Source organism: Dendrobates tinctorius, unplaced genomic scaffold (genome assembly GCF_039654945.1).
Source record: "Dendrobates tinctorius isolate UK_male_01 unplaced genomic scaffold, ASM3965494v1 ptg000097l, whole genome shotgun sequence".
Lineage (NCBI taxonomy): Eukaryota > Metazoa > Chordata > Amphibia > Anura > Dendrobatidae > Dendrobates > Dendrobates tinctorius.
This window is the reverse complement of record NW_027361765.1, coordinates 14,464,749-14,479,910: the sequence shown is the minus strand read 5'-3', so window position 1 is coordinate 14,479,910 and position 15,162 is coordinate 14,464,749. Positions and strand designations below refer to the sequence as shown.

At 38.8% G+C, this 15,162-nt stretch overlaps 1 protein-coding gene across 2 annotated transcripts in view; it reads left to right on the top strand.

Moving 5' to 3' along the window:
• ENTREP2 (endosomal transmembrane epsin interactor 2) overlaps window positions 1-15,162 on the top strand; it is a 1,465,465-nt gene that overhangs the window by 1,190,182 nt on the left and 260,121 nt on the right. For both annotated transcript variants that reach the window (XM_073586920.1, XM_073586919.1), the window contains exon 5: window positions 10,918-11,025. In XM_073586920.1, the coding sequence (XP_073443021.1) occupies window positions 10,918-11,025 (108 nt within the window). The remainder of the gene's footprint in view (window positions 1-10,917; window positions 11,026-15,162) is intronic.

Genomic DNA, 15,162 nt, shown 5'->3' with positions numbered 1-15,162 from the left:
AGTACGGCCTGGAGTCTCAAGCTTTCTACCAAGCAATATAGGTGACAGCCCCAACGGTTCTGGACCCTTCACGGAGGAGACAGGCCTAGTTAGTTCCTTCCCCTTACACAGGCACCCAAGAGTCACTGCAACTTCTGCTCCTAGTGTTCTTTGGCGCACAGAAAACATGCAAATGACATGCTAACTACACTGGGTGGAAGAAAGAAAGATGGGGATTGTTCTTGCTTCATTAGTTTAGTGTTAACAGCAAAAAGTTTGTAAATTTTGCAAATAAACCTAATTTCAATTGGGGGTTGAATGATTTTAATTGCAACTGTAAAAAGCAAATGAAGAAAGGAGTGCTCTATGAATTTAATAGCATCACAATACCAGATGTTATGTTGTTAAAATGTATCAGATTGTCTACAAGAGAGGATTGTAAAATTGGATGATCCACCAGCACAATAGCAAGAACTTCCAGTAATTAGTAACCAAATGTGCAATAAAATATTTAAAGCTATTTTTATTTTAGTTATCATTTATTTTGTTCCTTTTAAATTTATATTTTTACATCACAGTGAAAGGTCGCTGCATTTTAATAACAGCATGTCACTCAGTATGTCTTCAGCAAGCTACGTTCTGTCACCTAGTGTAATACAATCTGATTTTCAGTAGAAGTAGGAAGCAATTCTGTAACAAATAGATTCTGAACATGCAATCTTCTTCTATGTATTTACAGTAATATCCATGACTGCACAAGTGGAGAGACAAATCTATACTGATATGCTTCATTACATATAATGTATGCCAAGGTGTCCTCTGCTTCTAAACCTGTGCTGAATGCTACTCTCTGGGACACATTGAGTGCAGTCAAGCAAGAGTTTATCATCTGCAGGTTACAACATGATACAGAGCACTACAGTGCATTTCAAGTCCTCTTGCCCTTCAGAGAGTTGTATAATTCCTTGCACAGCAAATTGCTTCATGAGATCCTTAAAATGAACTAAGTAATCCTTTGGGGAAGCTGTTAAACTTACCAAGAAGCAGTTTGGTCCATACTGCTGCTCTGTATTCAGTTCAGATCTTAAATATATGTACTCTCTAATAATCATCTACGATGATAAAACCTGAAGAACATAGCAGTATCCTCTTTTCATGGTCTATATAAGTGATTATGTTTTTGACATTATTTGACTCATCGGATTTGAATGTTCAGAAATAGGATCTCTCTAGATCCATTATCTCCAGCCAATGACAATATTGTAAAGCAACAACTTTTTTTTTTTTAAATCAGATAAATTTTTACGGTACGAAGCAATAGAACAAAAATCGCGATGAGAAAAACATTAACAATGGTCATTAGTTTCAGAAATTCCCTCCCTCCCTTCCCCTCCCCCTCCCCATTACATAGAAGAGCAGCAAATAATGCATGGTGTAACCTAAGTTCAGGTTCATCTTCTCTCCATCCAAGGTGACCACAGTGTCTCAAATGTTCTTATGCCTTTTCTCTTAACGTAAATGTTTGTTTCCATATTCACAATAGAGTAAGACTGTCTGAAAAATTCCCTCAATGTCGGCGGATCTTCATTTATCCAGTATTGGCGATCAGTTTTCACGCAATATATAATAATCTAGCTATTGCCACCTTATATTTATTATGTACCTGGACCTCCTCCACATATCCCAGTATACACACAACAGGATCCCTCTCAATCCTACAACCATATGCTCCTCCTATGGCATTAAGCACAGCTGTCCGATATGGGTTCAGATTTGGACACTGCCATAACATATGAAGAATTCCAGCCCCCTCCATTCGGCACTGAGGACACTCAGAAGTCTGTCTCAGACCCGCTTTCTACAGACGTTCAGGAGTCCTATATACTATATGGAGTACACATATCTGCGAGAGTATGCCCGGTTCACTCAGCGATAATTGGGGTATATATTCCATAATCACTTCCCATTTATCTTCCTCTATTCTACCCAACTCCTCCCATTTCCCCTGTGCTCTAATAAGATAATTATTTTAAAAAGTATGCAATAGATCGTTATAAATGCCTGACACTACCCCTTTTGTTCGCCCCCTCTGCACAGACATAATCAATTAATATATCCTTGAGAATCTCCATAATCATCGTTCTACTCTGCGTAACATAAGCATGCCTAAACTGCCCATATTGAAATCTGCAGACCTCCAGTAGCCCATAATCTTCCTGCAACTTTCCAAAGGGCACCAGTCCCTGCGCATCCTGCACCTGAACCATGTACTGTGTTCCCAGTCTCCTCCAATTTTTAAATTCTCCCATTTTAACAAATTCCGGTAGAGTCTCGTTTTGTCATATCGGGAAAATATTTGTCAAGTGTTCCAAACCCCTAATCTTTTAATTTGCTTCCCCGACTTTATGTATCAGCGCTAAAGTATGATACATCAAACCCATCTTCCTAAAACTTCCTGCCTCCAACCCCTGAAACAAGGGATCCTTCCCCATCACCTGGACCAAGACCCTTTGTATTGAACCAGCCCGACACATCTCTCCACTCCCTCATGTGTTGGCCCTGAGCAGCTAAGTAATAAATCCATGGGTTCGGAAGCGACAGTCGTTCTACATCCTTGGGCCCCTGCAATATCTCAAGTCTGATCCTTGGCTGCTTTTTTCCCCATACAAGATTCCTAAATATAGAGTCAATAGTACGAAACCACTGCCTAGGGAACCAGATAGGGGCATTGTGCAAGACGTATAGCAATTGGGGTAAAACTACAACTCTAGTTGGAGGCTGTAGGTTCATGATGGAAATTATAGTTTACTAGCTGAAGAGCCCGGCGCTGCCCAGGCATAGTAACTAACTATGGTTACGGTTAGTTAGTGTGCAAAGCTGAGTGTATAGCCCCGCCCACACCGTATAGACTCATTCACTATTACACATCATCCCGTCAGCCAGAGCTACAGGACTACTACCCCTAATATCCCATACAGTCCCATCAGCCAGAGCCACCGGACTACTAATATCCCACATCATCCCGTCAGCTATAGCCACTGGGCTACTACCCCTAATATCCCACATCATACCATCAAAGCCACTGGACTACTACCCCTAATATCCCATATCATCCCGTCACAGCCGCTGGACTACTACCCCTAATATACAACATCATCCCATCAGCCAGAGCCACCGGACTACTACCCCTAATATCCCACATCATCCCATCAGCCATAACCACCGGACAGGCTGGAGCCTGTTCCTGGGGATAGGCTGGAGCTTATGTTCCTGGGGATGCTAGATTTATCCCACCATGTCAGTGTCTGCTGAGGTGTGGTCAAGTGGGAAAACTTGCGCACAGCAGCCAATCACAGCTCAGCTACTTTTAACCAGCTCTGGTGAAATGAGAGATGCTTAGTGATTGGTTGCAAGGAAAACTGTTGGTCAGAGCAACCAATCACAGCTTAGCTTCTTTTGAACAGCCCTGGTGAAATGAAAGATGCTTCGTGATTGGTTGATGATACACACACACATTGATTTTTATATATAGAGATTAATCAAACATTAAAATGAAAATATAAAACTCATGCACTAGACATGCTCTATGTATATCAACTTACAGTAAAATTCCAAATAGATTAGAGTGATAAGGAATAGATAGTTACCCACATAAGCTCTGTGTCTGTAGTCATGGTCCTCTACTCTAGTCTTCTGCTTGTAGACCTTGCCCGTAGTGTTTATTAGGACAACTTAAAAGTGTTGAGCTGCGATTGTGTTATACCTTCCTGCTGCAGATAAGTATAGAGCATTGATGAAAATATACTCACTATATGGCCAGGATCACACTTGCGAGAAACTCACACGAGTCTCACACCTCAATATCCGGAACTGCTGCCAGAACTCGCAACAGGAGTGTGCTGCTGCATGTATTTCTATGCATCCACACACTCCGGTCCCAAGTGCCGGTGACAGTGCCGGATATTGAGGTGCGAGACTCATGCAAGTTTCTTGCAAATGTGATCCCGGCCTGTAAATCACTCCCTACATGGGAGGCTAATCTGCTATTTGTATTCATCAGGTGTTGCTGCTCCGCTGCTCTTTAGTGCACTGCTCAGAGCTTTCATCTATGACTACATTTTACCTACAGAGTCTGCAGAGACCTAAAGTAGTCTGTGACACACCTCCTATGTAATCATTGGTTCAGACTGCAGCTCTGCCACCTCAGATTAGCTGCTGTGTATAAATAAACACAAGCCTATCATAAGCTCACGAGGAGGTCACTCTATGGAGAGTTGACTTTTTATAACAGTGAGAGCTGAATTATCAGAAAGTTAAGGCTTCCAAAGTGATTATATTATTCTAATTATTATTTTATTTTTAGAGCATCATGGATTCCATGGTGCAGTACATGAGAAGGGGTTACATACAAGATACAAATATAAAATGCATGAAAAGGTAAATGATTCAGCTCACCCCTTGTTGTTCTCAATGAAACGTAGAAAGCTCGAGCAGGGACACATCTCTGCCAAGCATCATAGAGATGCTTTAGAAAGAGAAGGAAGTCCAGCTCCGAGAATAAAGTCCACACATGGTGTTCGAAACGCGTCCAGGTCCTACTTGGGCAATTTCCGTTTGGTAATCCCGGCTGGGTTAACACTATGATGAATATAGCAGCCATGTTACTGTTTTATTGAAAATAATAAAGATTTTGGATTTTATTCTCAGAGCTGGACTTCCTTCTCCTTCTAAAGCATAAATATAAAATACAGTGAACAAACTAACAATAACAGACAGGTGCAGCGAGGAGAGGGTCTTTACATAATATGATGATATGGCCCCCACAGAGCTCTGATCTCGACATGATGGACTTTATCTTGGGTTATAAAAAGAGACAGAAGAATTTTTTGCAAGTTTAGATCCAAAGAAGATCTGTGGTTAGTTGTCCACTATGTTTGGAGCAACCTCCTTGCCCTGTACCATCAAAACCTGTGTGCAAGTGTATATAGAAGAAGTGATGTTGTTTTGAAGGCAAAGGGTCATCACATCAAATACTCATTTGGTTTAGGTTTTTCATTTGTTTATTCCCTTTGCAGTTCGATATGTATATATCATTATATATATATATATATATATACATATGTAAATATGGAAACATGTATGTGTACACATACATATATGCATATACAGTCATGACAAAACCAAGTATGCAGTATTCTCTTTGAAATATGTGATTTTATATATCAGAAAAAAACTTGACAAAAGTTAGTTAGGCAACTACAACCTCAGATGAACAACAATATGTGACATATTTCATAAACTAGACCAAAACAAATAAACAGTGTATGAAAAATTGAGTACATCCCATAAATCAGTAGCTTTAGAATCGTAGAATCATTTCTCTCATGACTGTATATAAGTCAGGAAGGATGCAGGGATGATCACAAGTTGTTTTGTTAGAATGCTGAGCCCTGATTAACATCACCATGGCAACCATAAACATAATACTTACAGCTGATTAGCATGATCTTTCATGATAATTATGTTGCTGGATTCATACCTTCAAAGTGAAATGCTAATTGTTTTATTTGTATTGCTGTGCTGTAACCTTTCACTGCAGGAAAGGCAGGTGTGTCCTACTTCTGTTTGTGAAAGAGCTCTTCCATGATTAGCAGTCAGGAGTTTCATGTTGTGTCAGATTTTGGCAAGTAATATGGCTGCTCCCTGTAGAAAGGCTGAAGTGATGATTCAGGGTTACAAACCTATATGAATTTATAGTGTATCGCCAGGCAATAAAATGAACTTGGATTGTTTTCTTTATTCCTTTTATGTAATGGTTTGTCTACTTTTTTTTTAAACACCATAATGTATGATCCTGCTTGTTGCCTCCATTGTTGCTAGAAAGAGAAGCTTTCAGAGCCAAGAATAGCTCTTCTCCTCTGTCAGATTTATTGTTGCAGTCGCTTACTTTGAGACGTCCAGTCATCCATTCCTCACTTGACATCTTGAAGAGATGTGCCTGATTGCCATAGAGAATTTTGGGTTTGTGCTATATTAGGTTTACATAAACTGTAGAGGTTTGTACTCACTCAGCTGCGGTTGAGGTAGGCACATGAAGCGGTATTGCGAAATTGTCCAGGCAGGTTTATTTAACCTTCATAAACCGCTCAGGATAGCAAAACAAAAGAACAGCCTTTTCTGGCACAAAGTGAAAACATAATGTAAAAAGACCATACAATGTACAGCAGGGTCCGCACCCTCAGGATAGTGTCTAGTTATTTAGGCCTTAGCACAGACCAACACACAGGAGATTCACACATCTCCAACTCCAGACACTGAATGAGACATTCGTCCTCCATTTTATCTATCAAACCACGCCTCTGGGGTTGGGATATGTGAGCATTCATTCCCACCCATCTCTTATGATTGCTCGTAAAACCCAGCCCTGGAATGACCTAGAAACTCTCTCAGCACCATACGTGCTGGAGCATGCTTCCAAGCTCAGCGCAGCTAATAACTGCAAAGACACATATCTCCCCTCAAGGACCCGTCCAGTGCCCATCTTACAAAACATACACACAGAGCTGCCATTAAAGATGAGTGAATCAGGCAAAATTTGAATTTGTCTGTTCACATAGTTTTTAACTGTAAATTCTATTCACAGAGAAGTTATTCCCTTCTCTTCTTATTTTGCTCCCACCAGACCCCAGAACATAATAAACTTAATATGTAAAACATTATAAAAATCTTTATACTCACCCCTCTTGCCCCTCCACTCCTCACCACAATCCGTCCTGTCCTTGTCGCATCTTCGGATCAGCTCTAAGTTCCCCCAGATTTGCTAGACCCAGGAGGCTTCAGCGCATGTAGGGGCAAAGTTCACGGCACACACTGTGACATCATGGACTGTGACCTTTGTGGTCACATGCGCAGAGACCTCCTAGTGCTAAAGCCCCCGTTACACATAGTGATATCGCTAGCAATATCGCTGTAAAGTCACCGATTTTGTGACGTTACAGCGATATTACTAGCGATATCGCTGCATGTGATACTTACCTCCGACCGGCTCCCCCGCTGGTTATCGCTGATCGCGCGAGAAGCTGCTGGACCACTCCTCGTCGTCCACTTCCTGCGGCGCTTCCTGCTGTGACGACGAGCGACGCGTGGACGCGGGCGGGAGGACGCAGGATCGCCGCGTCTGACAGGTAAGTAGCGATCCCCGTCCCCTGCGATGTCGCTGGTGAGATCTACCTGAGTGGCAGCTCACTAGCGACCACCCAGTGATTCACCAGCGATCCTGACCGCGTCATATCGCTGGTCGGGATCGCTGGTGAGTCGCTAGGTGTAACGGTACCCTTACAAACCCAGATGCTTCGGCCCCAGTAGCACTGAGGGTGGAGAGGTGATAAAGTTTTTTTTCTTTCTTTTATTTTGATGGCCTTTTATTGTTCAGAAAAATGATGAGCAGTTGCTGCCATTTTGCTGAATCCACGCAGAAGCGAATTTTAGCTAATGTGGATTTTTGTAAAATTTGAGTACAATTAAATTCCATTGAAATTTTATTCTGCTCATCAATATCTGCCAGGCATTTATGTTCATTTCAGTACTGAGAAGGAGATAAACCACTCTCAAACAATTCTAACTACCTCTGTTTTGAAATCCAAAATTCCTATTTTTCTTCCTCTTGACATCTGCCATCAGATATAAGTTGTGCTTACCCTATACAACGATACAGTCCATAAATCTCATCGACATCGATAGATTCCATCTTAAGCACATATATACAGTATTATTATTCTTATTTATTTATATAGCGCCATTAATTCCATGGTGCTGTACATGAGAAGGGGGGGTTACATACAGTATATGTATATACAGCTCTGGCAAAAATTAAGAGACCATTTCCAAATGTTGTTTGTCTGATTTAACACTTTATAGGTATATTTGTGGGTAAAATGTAAATTGTTCTTTTAGTCTACAAACTTCTGACAAAATGTCTCCGAATTTCCAAGCTATAAATTTTGTTTCTTTTCTGAAAAGGAGAAATGGTCAAAATTAAAAAATAAACCCAGAGCTTTCAGACCTAAATAATGCAAAGAAAGCAAGTTCATAATCATTTAGAAACAACAATACTAATGTTTTAACTCAGGAAAAGCTCAGAAATCAATATTTTGTGGAATAACCATGATTTTTAATCACAGCTTTCATGCGTCTTGGCATGCTTGCCACCAGTCTTGCACACTGCTTCTGGCTCCAAAATGAAGCAGTTCTTCTTTGTTTCATGGCTTGTGACTATCCATCATTCTCTTGATTACATTCCAGAGGTTTTCAATGGGTTTCAGGTCTGGAGAGTGGGCTGTCCATGGCAGGGTTTTGAGGTGGTGGTCTCTTAATTTTTGCCAGAGCTGTATATACATGACAAACTTTCATGCTTGTCCAAGCCAAGCGTGCATGTATATTTCAGGAGCTTTCGACCAACCGTTATCTAACAAGTAGAGCCGCTATAAAATAAATCTAATCTGTGTAGCTACTGTAGATTAGAATACTATAATCAGAGATCTACAGTACATGTTTTAAAATTTAGATTAACAGTCAATCTGGTTAACCTCTTATTAACATCTGCCACACATGTATGGAGGACATGCACACTGCTTGTATGGAAGCAGGCTCAGCACCTGAGCCCTCTCCTTATCTTTTATATAATTGGTACCAGAGTGTAGCTACTGTATAATCTCTTAAATTCCACAGTCAAGAATTACAATGGTATTTAAAAGGTTTACTATGGTGCAATTTATGTGCCAATGGATTTCTATTGCAACTGGGGGCCTGCTGACATGTTAGGTCTATGAAGCCCATACAGTGTTATTAGAAAAATTACAGCTCAATGCACAAAAAATAAGCCCTCATACAGGTCCATTACTAGAAGGAACAAAACTCATAAACCATAGTGGAATGCATGGTTTTTTTTTACCTCATTTTACTACACTTTGATTTTCTTTCTCCACTTTTCAGTATAATGAGTGAATAAATCTACCAAGAAGTTTATTATTTTTATAACAAAGATAAAAATTGTTTATCATAGACAAATTAAAAAAAAAACATTTAGAGGGGACACAGTCCTGTATGAAAACATCACATAGATAAGTATATGTAATGGGTATATAAGACCTTAGTGTTCACTCTGCCACTCGTAACATGGAAATAGTATTGAAAGTGAATGACACTCATATATACAAATCATATAATAAATACAATTGGATAAATAAGCAGCCTAATCATGTGTGAATAACATCATAAGATCAATATATAAGTTTATAAAAGCATAGAAAATATGTTACCAGATTTGTGGACCCAAAGACTCCAACATACGTTTTGCAAGGTGGCTTTCTCAAGAAGTATGAGTGAAAGGAGTAAGAGGCAACAGAAAACATCCTTCATTATAATAGAGAGAAATATAAAAAAAACCCTTCATGAAACAACAGGACTTATAGTGAGGCGCAGATTAACTAATCCACAAACAGTAAAATTAGATAAAGTAAGAGATAAGTGTGCAATAGTTGAAAAAAGCTATGCGTTCCAGAGTGGAACGCACGCTGAATGAGCAGTGGCCAGAACCGGAAATCACAAATGGAAACGTGATCAGTTTATCCAATGAGGCGGAGGAGGAATTCCAGGGTGGAACGCACAAACACCGCAAGTCAGAAATGGATGCACCTGAATGACATCGTAGGTGATGTAATGGATTTTCCAATGAGATGGAGGATGTGTTCCAGATGGCAAAGGGAATGATGTCATCCAAAACTACAACTTGTCCTGCAGAAAAAATAAGCACTCGTAATATCATGTTGAAAGAAAAATATAAAAGTGATGGCTTGTGAAAAAGTAAGGAAAAAATAGAAAACAATAATTCCCACCCCCCCAAAAAAAAAATCATCTGTTTATAAAGGGGCAGCACAGTAACTCTGTGGTTAATACTTGCAGTGATGGGGTCCTGGGTTTTAATCCCATCAAAGACATCATCTATAAGGAGTTTTATGCTCTCCTCAAGTTTGCTTGGGTTTCTTCCAGGTCCTCTGGTTTCCTTACACATTGTAGAAACATACTGATAGGGAATATAGCTTGTGGGCCCAGTTTGGACTGTGATGATAATATCTATCTGTGAAATTAATGGTGCTATATAAGTAAATATAATAAGTAAAAAAAGTACTATATAAATGCAGAAATGTTCTGGTAAACTACAGTATGATGAACACTGACTTTACAGTAATGTAAACAGACATTATTGTAAAGTCATTAATTCAACTCATATATACAGTGCACTCTGCTGAGCACTACATCGGGGTTTCTGTAAGAATCTCTAAAAAAATGGATTCTGATGGAAACCCCAATGAAGCCCTAGATGGTCCATTCACTGTTATGAGACTGATGGAGTCACTGTAGACACTATCTGGATCTGTCCTGGTAGTATTTGTCTTTTTCAAACAAAATGTGGCAAACCATGGTATTTGTGCTATTCCATTCTTTTGTCCCTCATTAGCACACGCAGGATCATTAGGTAAGTTAGGTCACAAGAAATCAATTGATGAAATATCTAGTTTAGGTTTGTGAGACATGATAGCCATACAAAAAGCATTTTTACTCTAATGGGAAAAAAGCCTCACTATGCTCCGTCATGCATGAATATTCATCCTAGTAAAGCTAAATTCACAGGAAAATATTAATATAATTTAGTTGTAATATGCTGTAATGACTGGTGCAGAATTGTGAAATATTAGTGTCCTGAAAGAGTTCATTTGCAAAGGGTTAAGATCTGAAAAAGCAACAGTGCAAACTAATTATTCCCACACTGAACAGGTAGCAAGTGACAGCCGCTATTATCAAACCAATTAAATATGTTTGCAGTCCCGTCACATACATTTGTTAGATAAAACCTGATGGTTTTCTTTGCATTTTTTACAGGACCTGTTGTTCAGTGTCTGTGCTTTGAATATCATCTCTACAATTGTCTGTGCCTTGGCTACGGCGATGTGCTGCATGCAGATGGTTTCTGCTGATGTTCTACAGCTGGTAAGTAGCACAAAAGATATAGAACCCTTGGTTGTGAATTATGAATCCATCGACCCTGTGACGACTACAGCTCATTTTATATCATCTCTGATCTGCACGCTCATCGTATACACCAAGCAAATCTTCCAATGTATACATCTACATGACCACAGACTTGATTGGCCAAATGTCTGCCAATATGGAATCAAGTTGCCCTATACATAGTCAGCAACCTCAACTGTACTGAAAAAGAATAGTTTTCAATACAATGAAATAGACAAAAGTATTCCACACATTATAGCCAATTACAAAAAAACAAAAAAAATTCTATTGAATAATATATAATGGTTATGGTAACCAAGCCATGATGTAAATTTCTCTATGAAGAAGAATACGGTAAAATAGAGAATGGGACAACATAGCACTTCATGATGAACCATTGTTCTTTCTGTCAAATCTGAGATGACTGTGTACAGAGACTTTGATGTCAGTGTGAACTAGGCCTGAATGACAGGTATCAATTGGAAACAACTGGTTTAGAATTGCCTAAATGTTATATTATTTCTGTCATTCAAAGCCCAATTATCAAACAACAAGAAATTATACTGTTCGCTTATCAATATCTAGCGGCCAGGAATGCTTCAGTGGAAATAAATTGGAAATCAACTAGAGAACTCATGGGCATACCTACAGGCTACCAGGCCTGCAAAATGTGTGACGAGACCTCTACCGACCATGTGCCATTTATTATACTGGTGTCTTCTTGTACGGCAGAGAGGAATTTAAAGAGGACGTATCACCAATTATTACAGCTACCTTTTTATTTTAATATATTAGTGGTAAAAATGAATCTAAATTCTAAATATGTTATTTAAAAAAAATCAGCGAGGAAAGGGCTTTTATTAATGTGGGAATTATATGCAAAGTTTATGCTAATTTGATTATCAGTAAAAAGTCGCCGACTTTTCCCAAAATAACTAGCGGCACTATGTCACTCCACAGCATGGAAGGGACGTATTTGTTCAGAGCAACACAGTCTTCAGTGTAGTGGAGTGAATGTACACCCACTTTCAGTCTCTCTGCCTGCGCATGCGCATTAGAAGCATGCATAGAGTAGAAGATTGAGTGAGAAGCCGTGCCAAACACAAGATGGCAGCCTGCGTCCCTTGAAAAATAGGTGTAAAAAACAAAGGTGTTTAGATAGTAATTGAAATACAATGCAGTCAATATATATTTAAAATAAGTAAACACATATATAATCATATTTTTTATTGTTTAATAAAACTAAATTGTTGCTGATAGGTTCTCTTTAAGCCCCCAGGTAAAAGGAGCATAGGCTTACTACTACCTGTAAAAATCTTATAGAGATATTCATGAAAAAAACTTTCCTAACTTTCCCTTCACACTGCTTTTGTCTTAAAAACAAGTAAATTGAAATATGTCAGTTCATACTCGCTGTATTATCTGCACCAATTGTTCTAAAGGGGGTTTTACACATAGCGATATCGCTAGCAATATCGCTAAAACGTCACTGATTTTGTGACGTGATAGCGATATTGCTAGCGATATCGCTATGTGTGATACTTACCTCCGACCAGCTCCCCCGCTGGTTATCACTGATCACGCGAGAATGTCCGGCTCCATTTCTCGTCGTCTGCTTCCTGCTGTGTGAGATGAGCGACGCTGGACGCGGGCGGGAGGACGTCAGGATCGCTGTGTGTGAATGGTAAGTATCGTGCGCTGTGTCGCTGCTGCATCGCTGTGAGATCTTCCTGTGTGAAAGCTCACTAGCAATCATTTAGCGATGCACCAGCGATCCTGACCTGGTCGGATCGCTCGTCGGATCGCTGGTGCATCGCTAAATGTAAAAGGGCCTTTAAGGTACCTTGAAACAGCTTTTATACATTTTATTTTAGGTGAATTTATAATTAATACATTCTTCCCATTCAGAAATTCACATAATCAAGCATTAGATGTCTTCAGCTGATGTTAATGTGTCATCAACATAATGAATCAGTCTTTTTTGCCTAAGGTATAAATAAAAAAAAACCAATATATTAAATTTAGTTAAGGTTTTGAGCATGATTGGGCACATATTGCAGATTTTATATGTTTACTTTTTTCTACATTGTGGGTTCCAAAACAAGCATTTAAGTAAAACAAAATTGAAAAGTATTAATTACTGGTTCTAAATGAAGGAAGTAAAGAAAACATAATAAAGAGAAAATAAAATCTTGGTTACTGCTCTGAATTTTCTTCTACGTTAATTGCTTCCTCTAAATTGCATAACGAGGAAGCAGTTGGTTGATGTGAGCTCAGATGTGTTGCTGTTCTTTCTGCCCATGATAATTTTAAACATCCAGAGACCACTTTGGTCAGCAGAATAACCATTTACATGTGTGATGTTTGTTTAGTCTCCTGCTTAAGAATTCTTATTGTCCAGCATCTGCCTTTATTGTCTTCCCAATTATTGTAATTCTCTGCTAATCTCCAAGTACAGTTTACCAGAATCTTAATGAGGGCTTCTCTTGGTTGCAGGAGGTTTTTCTTATTCCAGTGCATGTTGCCTTCCCAGTGGATCCTCTGTTCACCAGTTGTTGCATCTGCTCCGAGGCCACATAACACGCACTGATGATTTTTAAGCAGTTGACAACTAGAATGATTTTAAAGTAGATATTTTTACTCTTTGAGTTATTCAACATTTTACTGTTATATTGTATTGCAAAACATCAAAAAATAAATTGACTTCCTTTGTAGATATTTAGATCAATTTAACCTTTTCCCAACATCTACTGCACATGCCATACATGTATGATATAACTTGAGAGTAGGTGTGTCGAGCAGGCTCAGAGCCACCATAACTGGGTGATAAATGCTGTGACACACAGCCAGGATCTGCCTCTAACAGCTGAGGGCAGTGTGGATCTCTGCTCGATGATGTAAGTCTGTGACAATGACATTTGCAGCGTGCAAGCACTGGAGCGTGCCACACCATGTGCCCAGGAGCATGCCATGTGCCCATTGGCACCCCATGATTGTTATCATGGCGCTTTGATGAAACTCAGCCTTTGGCTGTGCTTCAAAAGAGACTTTGATTTTTAAAATATACAGAAATACTGAAGTATTGCTGGTTTGATGATCACATGTTCAAATACCTTAAAGGGAGTAAGAAATACAGTTAAAAGTAAAAGCAAAGTTTTAAAAAAAAAAATTAAAAAAGTCAAAACATTCAACTCAACCACCATGCTCAACTTTAAAAATAAAAGTATTAAACAAAGATAAAAAAATATACATATTTGGTATCATTGTGTCCATTAAAGTACCATTCATCAAAATGTAAAATAACTTTACTCGATTGGTAAAAACTCTAAAAACAAAAATGTTAAAATTATGTTTTTGTTGTTGGAATTAATGATGAGCGAACTTGAACTGTGAAGTTCAGGGTTCGTACCAAACTTCTAGTGTCCTGTGATCCAAATCATAGCTGTCTGCATAGCCTTTACTGGTTATTAACCCCTTAAGCCCCAAGGGTGGTTTGCACGTTAATGACCAGGCCAATTTTTACAATTCTGACCACTGTCCCTTTATGAGGTAATAACTCTGAAACGCTTCCATGGATCCCAGTGATTCTGACACTGTTTTCTCGTGACATATTGTACTTCATGCTAGTGGTAAATTTTCATTCAAATAACTTGCGTTTATTTGTGAAAAAAATGGAAATTTGGCAAAAATTTTGAAAATTTCGCAATTTTCCAACTTTGAATTTTTATGCCCTTAAATCACAGATATACGGCACACAAAAAACTTGATAAGTAACATTTCCCACATGTTTACTTTACATCAGCACAATTTTGAAACCAAAATTTTTTTTTGTTAGGAAGTTATAAGGGTTAAAAATTGACCAGCGATTTCTAATTTTTGCAACACCAATTTATTTTTACCGACCACATCACATTTGAAGCCACTTTGAGGGGTCTATATGATAGAAAATACCCCAAAGTGACACCATTCTAAAAACTGCACTCCTTAAGGTGCTCAAAACCACATTCAAGAAGTTTATTAACCCTTTAGGTGCGTCACAGGAATTTGTTGAATATTTTAAAAAAATTATCATTTAACTTTTTTTCACTAAAAAAATACTTCAGGTTCAATTTTTTT